The sequence below is a fragment of the Prenolepis imparis genome, unplaced genomic scaffold (genome assembly GCF_030444845.1).
Source record: "Prenolepis imparis isolate NDT839.2.m4 unplaced genomic scaffold, iyPreImpa1.0 SCAF_6, whole genome shotgun sequence".
Classification (NCBI taxonomy): Eukaryota; Metazoa; Arthropoda; class Insecta; order Hymenoptera; family Formicidae; genus Prenolepis; species Prenolepis imparis.
The window spans coordinates 17,223,380-17,232,397 of NW_028141164.1; the positions used below are offsets into that span (position 1 = coordinate 17,223,380).

Sequence of the window (9,018 nt, forward strand, 5' to 3'; positions counted from 1 at the left end):
AACGACGCAGACGGAGCCTCCACATACTGGTCGGTGTTACCTGCCGACAATTGCCATTTCGGCCGATACGATGTCCTATACGAAGGATTGGCACATCGCTTATCACCGAAATCATCGCATAAGGACTCCCCAACGGTCTACACGGTAACGACACAAGATACCACGTTCGCGCTGGCACGCACAACCGAGACAAACATCTGTGGATATAAACTCCTGCGAACTGAGCACCCCAAGCTCTGCGTCCTCGAAACGCAGCCAGGACGCGTGTTCAAAGGTCGTTCAAAAATCAAAATCGACAATCTTGATATTTTCTCGTACGTAAACTCCAAGTTTATTTACGTAGAAAAACACCTCAGAACACAGCTATCACAACTATACAGAGACATAATGGAACAGAAATGCGCCCTAGAGAGACAAATCCTGCTCAACGCTCTCTCCCTTGCAAGCATTGCACCAGACGAGATGGCGCACAGAATTATGAAATCACCAGGGTACACCGCCATTACAGCTGGCGAGGTTATCCACCTCATCAAATGCGTACCTGTGGAATGCCGAGTACGACCCGTCGACAATTGCTACAACGAGCTTCCCGTCACCCACCAGAATAAATCCCTTTTCCTATTACCCAGATCGAAAATACTCACAAAATCTGGAACACTCAGGGACTGCAACGAACTCCTACCAGCGATGTACCAAGTGCACAACATATGGTACCGACTGACACCGAAACCAGTGGAGTCAATCGCACCTCCGACAATCCAGCCGTTGACCAAGCCATCATGGAGATACGTAAGCCCTGACTCGCTCGCCTCCAGCGGCATTTACACCAGCGAAGACCTGGATCGTCTGCGCGACCACATCATGTTCCCGATGGAAAAACCCTCAATGCTCAACACGATCGCCAGGGGAGCAATGGGACACGAAGTCCCCACAGGAAGTCTATCCATGCTAAACCTGCTAGACGAGAAAACACTTGACAAGCTAGCAGAAAACACGGGAGCACGCTTATGGAAAGGTTTCATAAGTTTCGGATCCGCCAGCGCCGGAGTGCTGGGCATCTTTGTCGTCGCACGACTTGCCAAATTAATAATAGACACACTGATCCATGGCTACGCGCTTCACTCCGTTTACGGATGGAGCCTACACCTCCTGGGAGCCGTATGGACATCAGTCACGAACATATTATTACACATGGGAAGACCGGCCGACGGAGGACAAAATAACAAAAGGAAGCAACCACCACTGGGACCACTACCCGTACAGGAAGAATCAACACCCCTAGCCCCCCCTTCACAAGAAGAAGACTCCCCACCAATACAAAAAGTGAAAAGTGAAGCGCATGTAAATTATAAAGAATTGCGCAACCTCCTCAACGAAGAGGTATAGACTCGTTCACCACTAAGAAATAAGAAAGTGTTAACCTTAACATTAAGCATAAATAAAATTATACCCACTATGATATAGAACTGAAAAGTTAGACATGGTCCAACTTTTTCTTCTAAGGGGGGAGGTGTCACGTCCGGCTACTTAAATTTTTTCACTCTTATGCAAAATAATTCTAAGTTCTTATAACACCGTTCGAAATGCGCGCCAATGCCGGCCATGACATCTAACTCCGCCTAGTGCCCGAGCGCGGCGCTCCGCAGCACCTGGGAACTTCCCTACCACGGCAACTCCCTACCCTAGAGAGTTCCCCCACTCTCGGCCGCCGCAACCGAGCTGCCGAAAACCGAAGGACCTCAGAGCGAGCCCAGAGGAGCTCAGTTCTAATCGCGCCGTCAAGCAGAGCAGTCACCTTTAAGACTCTCTCCGAATTCTAAAATTCAAATTCTAACTCTAAGATTCTAATTCTAATTCTAAGACTCTAATTCTAACTTTAACTCTAAGATCCTAACTCTAAAATTTAACTTAGATACTTTGTATTACTCGTAGTGTTATACTAGAATAAAAGTGTTATATATATATATATATTCTAAATTCATTCTAAATTAGTTCCAACCTCGTGTATCTCCAAGCCTATATTATTTCTAAAACGCATCTCGAATTCTCTCGCCTGCACATGCCGAATAATCCATTCCTAACAAATTATTATTCTATAACATAGAAATATTTTCTGAACCTCGTAGTGATTATTCAGAGAGGACGAACCGCTCATAATCTCTCGCCGAAAGCAACAACAAACAGTGAGGACCGCCGCACGTTAATTATTGCAGAAGCGAAACGACGTTCAGAACGTTTAAATTTTACAATGCCTAAAACACGCGTCAAGTAATCCATTCCTAACAAATTACTATTCTATAACATAGAAATATTTCCTGAACCTCGTAGTGATTATTCAGAGAGGACGAACCGCTCATAATCTCTCGCCGAAAGCAACAACGAACAGTGAGGACCGCCGCACGTTAGTTATTGCAGAAGCGAAACGACGTTCAGAATGTTTAAATTTTATAATGCCTAAAACACGCCGAGCAGGAAGAAAGAATCAACTACGGCGTATAACAGCACGACTACATCGCACTGAATCAACACGTGGTCTCTCTAATTTCATTGGAATCGACTATCATAACGACGCGGAATACGATAGATTGTTCGGCGACTCCGTGCCTTTTAGCATTAATAATAATAATAATAATCACGCGGACGTTAAATTACGGGAGTGGCCTACGCAATTGCACGCGATCGAAATCAAGAATTCCAAGGTGCCATTGAACGACATCCCGGACAACGATCCACGCCGTACAAGGTATCTGCAGAAAGGTCTGGCATCCTGTACACCCTCTACAACGCGGGTACCCCGGATCATCGCCATCCAGTCGTTGTCCATTCCTTGGAAATTAAATAAGGTAGGTGCTCAAGATATTTCTTTACAACACGAGCCTCCCTTCTGCCCGGGAACCCGCGAAATACAAGAATCTATTTCGGAAACTACGTCTACGCATTTTTGAATCACTTAACAATAATAACTAATAAATTCTCTTGCAATTTTAGAAATATTAGCTTACCACGTGGTTTCCAGAATATTCTCTGCGCGTCTTAAATTTTCTCATCTCCCAAAAAGAGAAATCGTGCGAAACCTTTTTTTTTATCAAGGGTCAGTTTATGGCCCTCATAAAACTGCAGTAGGTATCCTACAGTCAACCCTTTGGAAAATTCTAAATCTTTCCAGAATATCTAGAAACTTCGTGAACGTGTTAGAACATTCAAATCGACCTCATGGCAATTATTTATTTTAACTAACATTAGTTTAAACAATCAACTCCTATGTGTCCAATAATACCGTCACACTTGGACATCCCCACCACTTTGCTCCTCCCCGAGGATGATTCCGAGGAAGAAACTATTGAAGAAACCCTAAATAACCTCCCGTATTGCCAACGGATAATCGGTTTTATTAATAAGGAAACAAGTGCCGCTCTCTGTACGGATTGCCGTATGCGTTTACTTATTGGCGTGCAATCTGAGTGGTTAACTTGCGCTAAGCATCTCCTCGTTATCGGCGACGTACCGACCGGAGTCGTTTGCTCAGTCTGCAATTTTTACCGACTGTCGAAAACACGTGACATCGACCACCCTTGTTATCATTGCCAACGAGCTTACCTTCTGTACCGCCGTGGTGAAGAACCCTACCGTATCGACTCGGATGGTAATACAGTAATCACTATTTTCCACTCCGTCAACGATTCACTCGAACGATTCCGCGGATACATGGACTGATTCGTCAGTAATCGAACCTATACGAAACGCTTCCTTTCTCCCAAAACGCAACCGTGACCATAAAGGAAATACCTGTCGTCGTGGGTATCCCCGGAGTAATTCCGAAATACGACGTAGTCCGCCCCGCAGTTCGAGTTCGTAGGTCGCGATTTAAATTTCGTAAAATTTACGCCGCAACTGCACCCCCGGACGTAACATATAACACGTATATATATATATATATATATATTTTATGAGTATCGCTGTGTATAAATATAACTGTTTAATTATCTTAATTAATACGAATAGTATCTAGAAGCTAGTGTGCTTTTTGGTTTCTCAATATGATCTCGATATAACGATTTTGTTCTGAATGTTCTGAGTGAGTTTATCGATCTGAAATTGGATTCTTAATGACTTTGATACTTCTTGGCGAGCGGTTATATACTAATTTTTGGACTGCCCCCAGTCTTTCGATAGTCATACGTGGACCAGTATCGATGAGACACGTGTCGCGAAAATATAAACATTCTCGGTATATTTGCTGACTTCTTAGAATATTTGCGCAGTATATTTGTATTTCTAAAGATGTTTTGAGTTTTAGATTGAAAACATGTTATTATTATCGTGTACTTTAGAGCGTTAAGACTGTGTAATTAGGTATGTTTGTCGTCGTTTGAAATAAACCGTTAAATTGTATGACATTGGCTACAAATATTATTGTGTTTCTACCCTTGTTAAAGTGTAAATATCGTTAGTCGCTAATTAATGTAGATACATGTATGTGTGAACTCTCTTTTGTTGTTATGACCATTTTAATATTAGTAAACATATATATATATATATATATATTGAGGTGAACTTGATAGCATTAATAATTTAAGTCTAGTTTGTTCGTTAATTATTCATTTTAACAGTATGCCTGTGAGTCGCACACCTACATGCATTTTTAAGCTATATCCGATATTCGAGTCGGTCTTAAACTATTGTTAGTTGATAATTATGTAAGATGATATTTGTTCCTGTTATAATATATCTAAATAAAAATGTTAAAATATATATATATCTATCAGGTTCACTTAAGATTAGAATCTCACACATTTATGTTCATGATTTTGTCGATAAAGAGTTATACTGCAGATGCATATATATATATATATATGCTATACTCGAGTTTTATCACATTTATATAGAAAGAGTTATACGCGTGTGTCTACACTAGGCTCATATCTGCACATGTATGTGTGTATTCTTTGATTGATTGTGTGCGTTAAAAGTTTTATATATGTATATATATAAATATATATATATATATATATACGAATGTAAACGTATTACATATAACTATCTTATTTGCAATACTTCGTACATAATTCTTAATGTAATTATTAATATATTTAAATTAATATCTTTGTAAATATGTTTATATATCGCAGTTCGACTGCTAGACATGAATGGTCTAGTGATAATAATATTAAATTAACCTTTAAATATTGAAAAAGGGAAAAGAGCATAAATCGTTTTATTAAGCTATTTGAATTTTCCCGCTATAATCGAAGAGAGCTTTCTCTCCAAATTCTCTCTCGTTCCATTATGGCCGCCTTGTCGTCTGCTAGTTTTGACAGGCGCGATATTGTGTGTTCCTTCGATTGTTGTCGGCAGTATTTAGATGCGATTTATTCGTATTACCGCGTTGAGATTAAATGTGATTATAGTGGAATCTCGTGTAAAATATAAGTTAAAGGTCAGTGGCAAGGAAGAAGATTGATAATTAAATAAAATAATAATTAAAGAAAAAAAAGAAAATAGTGATGGACGGCGACGGGCGTTAAGACGAGACGCTGGCCGTTACACTGACGACGTACAGCGGTCGCGAATTGAGGCATGCCTCAATTTGTGCTAGTAGTGTCGTCATCTCCTCAAAGGTGAGGCTTGATTCCCCTATGACTCGACGGAGGTGGTACTTGACCGATTTGACTCCCGCCTCCCATAGTCCACCGAAATGGAGTGCGTTCGGCGGTATGAATCTCCAGTCGGTGCCGTCATTAGCTAGGCTGGCTGCGCTTTCCTGGTAAACGACGGAGGCGGCTTGGAAGAGGGCTCTTAATTCCTTGGCGGCTCCGCGGAAGTTTGTTCCATTGTCACTCAGAAGTAGCTGGCAGTGACCTCGGCGGGAAGTGAACCTCCGGAAGGCGGCTAAAAAATAAGCGGACATTAGATCCGAAACGACCTCTAGGTGAATCGCTTTCGTTGATAGGCACACAAAGAGGCATATATATCCCTTTTGGGCCTTGTGGCCTCGTTTCGAGCTCCGGAGGGACAGTGGCCCTGCGTAATCGACTCCCGATGACCAAAAAGGCCGGTCAGGTCGGGTGCGTTCCACGGGAAGCTGGCCTATCTGCTGTTCAGCGGCTACTGCCCGTAAGCGGGCGCAGCGCACTTAGACGTGTATTACCGATCTGACTAGGGAATTCCCTTGGAGGATCTAGTATCTCCTTGGCAACAGGCTTCGGGTTAGCTGTGGACAACCATGAAGAGACGCACCATGTGCCTCACGAACCAGTAGTAGAGACAGGTGGTTGTTCTTAGCCAGAATGAGAGGATGCTTCTCTACGTACGAAAGCATCGCGTGTTGTAGTCGGCCCTCCCAATCGAAGTAGGCCCTCCTCATCCAAGGTCGGGCGGAGTTTTAGTAAGGGGGACCGATTTGAAAGTGGCCTTGTGGTCCAGAGATGTCGGATCTCTTCCGCAAAATCCTGCTGTTGGGCGATCCGCATCCAGCGGGTGCGGGCTGCGTTTATTTCGTCGCACGGAAGGAAGGCCGTTTTCCTGTTATGAGGTTGGCGAGCATTGTAGATGAATCTAAAACAGAGAGCAGAGATACGCAGCAGCCGATGCATACTAGAGAAGCGGCACAACAGGTCGTTGTCGACAGCGGGTTGCGAAAGGTGGACCACCACCGGCTGACTTTCCTTCTCCACCGATTCGGATGAGACTTTACTCAGCTCTGAAAGAGTGTAGTCGAGTCGACTGAGCCAGTGAGGTCCCGACTACCATAAGTCTAGGAATTTCAAATCTTGAGGGGAGATGCCGCGCGTCGCAGCATCCGCCGTGTTGTCTGTGGTCGGCACATAATTCCAGTTTTGTGGTGGTACCAGTGACTGCAGCTCTGCCACCCGGTTGGCGACAAAGGTTTTCCATCTCGCAGGATACGCTCTTATCCAGGTCAGTGTGACAGTTGCGTCCGTCCATGCGAAGACAGGCTTATCCTTTACTCCTAGACCCTTAGCAGTTGTGCGTAGTAACGTGGCTAGTAGCAGATTTCCGTAGAGCTCCAACCTCGGGATAGAGACTTGTTTCACCGGGGCAACCTTCGTCTTGGCAACCAAGAGCCGCACGGTAACCGTGTTAGAGGCGTCGATACATCTAAGGTAGATGGCAGCCGCGTAAGCGCGACTCGAGGCGTCCGAAAACCCGTGGAGTTCGGCTTTGCTCTCCGGTCCAAGGAAGCCGACATAGCGAGGTACTCTCAGCTGATTTAGCTGAGATAAGTCCTTTGTGAAGTTCGCCCAGGCGTATTGAAGTTGGGCTGGTAAGGATTGGTCCCAGGACAGTCCGGCCATCCACAGATCTTGTATGAAGATTTTTCCATATACGAGGACCGGCGCTGCCCAACCAAGTGGATCATAAAAGCGTGCAACGTCCGACAAAATTGTCCTCTTGGTGCTTGCGATCATTGACAAGGTCGCTGCCGCAGGAGAGTGAAACTATCACTGGATGGGCTCCATGATACGCCCAACGTGTTCACACCGTCTCGATCGTGGAATAACTTTCCGTTGAATCCCCGTCCGGGCATAGCTCCCGTTTGTTGGCCGCCCACTTGCTTAAGGTAAAGCCCCCGGCGGTTAGAATGGCTACCAGCTGACGTTGCGATTCCAAGGCCTTGTTGAGGGTGTTACCACCGGCAAAGTTGTCGTCCACATAAGAATGTAGTTTAATGGCGTTTGCTCCTAGTATAGGTAGACTGTTCATCGTCCGCGAGCTGCAGCAGTGTGCTTAGGGCCAGGTACGGGGCTGAGGTCGTTCCATAGACCACCGTTAGTAGACGGAAATCCTGGATTTCTTTCGCCGGGTCCGCTCCATAAAATGCGTTGAAATTAAATATCGTCCCGATGGACTCGGATCTGTCTAAACATTTTGACTATGTCGGATGTCAAAGCGTAGCGAAAGAGTCGTCATCGTTAAGATCAGCCACAACTCCGACTGCAGCTTTGGACCTGGAAGTAACAGGTCATTGAGAGAGTGTCCCGTTTGCGTTCGACTTGACGCGTTATAGACGACACGTATCTTGTCCACCGAGCCTGACGTTTTGAAGACCGCGTGGTGCGGCAGGTAGTAAACGCTGTCGCATAGAACTTCCGCCTTTGGGATCAGACTCATGTGTCCGAGATCCAAATATTCCTCCATGAAGGTGACGTACCTGTTATGTAGTGAGGGGTCACGTAAGCGGCGGCGTTCTGACAAGGGAGTGTCAGACGTGCCCATCACCGATTCAAACGGCGATTTTTTTATGAGTAGTACTCAGTAAGAAACAAATTCTGTTAAAGCGAGAGAACGCGCTTCTCAAGCATTCGTCTGAAAAAAAATATTAAAGATTTCGAGCAGGTCTTAAGATGTTCTGGCGGAACGCCTCCTCCAGTGTTTCAAATGCCTGGAGGGTGGCCATGTCCGCCAGCGATGCCCCAATAAAGAAAACTGCAGCGATAGATGTTACCGCTGCGGTGAAAGAAGGTATCCAGCCAAAATCTGCACAGCGGCATTGCGCTGCCCGGTGTGCAATGATAAGAACCTCCCGTCCAACCATAGGACGGGAGGGAAATCATGCACACCGGTGCAGAAGGGAGAGGGGTGCAAATACATAAAGTAATTGGCATCCCGGAAGCGGCAGTAGCCACAAGAAAGGAAACACCCACTGCACAGCCAAGCACCTCGAGTACACAAGGCGAGGAACCTCCTAAAGAGAGGAGACAATTAAGAGTGCGAGAGAAGAGAAGAGAAGAGAAGAAGGCGAAATACCTAAAGAGGGAGGAAGCAAGAAGAGGAAAGTCGAAGAAGTGACAGTAGAAGAGGGATCCTCCTCCGCCATGGAGACGGTGGAGGAAGAGAGAGGAGAAGACATCGCCTGCAGAAATGAATAGAGTTCTGCAGGCGAACTTAAATCACTCGAGGAGGGCGCAGGACCTCTTCGTCCATTCAATGGCGGAGAGGTACTGCGACCTGGGTATAGTGGCCGAGCCTTACAACATCCCGGAAAATAATCCCAAC

General features: G+C 45.2%; 1 protein-coding gene across 1 annotated transcript; it reads right to left on the reverse strand.

Annotated features, from left to right (window-relative positions):
* Window positions 1-6,743: 6,743 nt before the first annotated feature.
* LOC145937843 (uncharacterized) lies at window positions 6,744-7,430 on the reverse strand. Its single transcript, XM_083041210.1, has one exon. The coding sequence runs from the start codon at window positions 7,428-7,430 to the stop codon at window positions 6,744-6,746; it is 687 nt and encodes a 228-aa protein (XP_082897336.1).
* Window positions 7,431-9,018: the final 1,588 nt, after the last annotated feature.

What these genes read in the sequence shown, in the direction of transcription:
- LOC145937843 (XM_083041210.1), bottom strand. Translation starts at nt 7,430, where the DNA reads ATGATCGCAAGCACCAAGAGGACAATTTTGTCGGACGTTGCACGCTTT.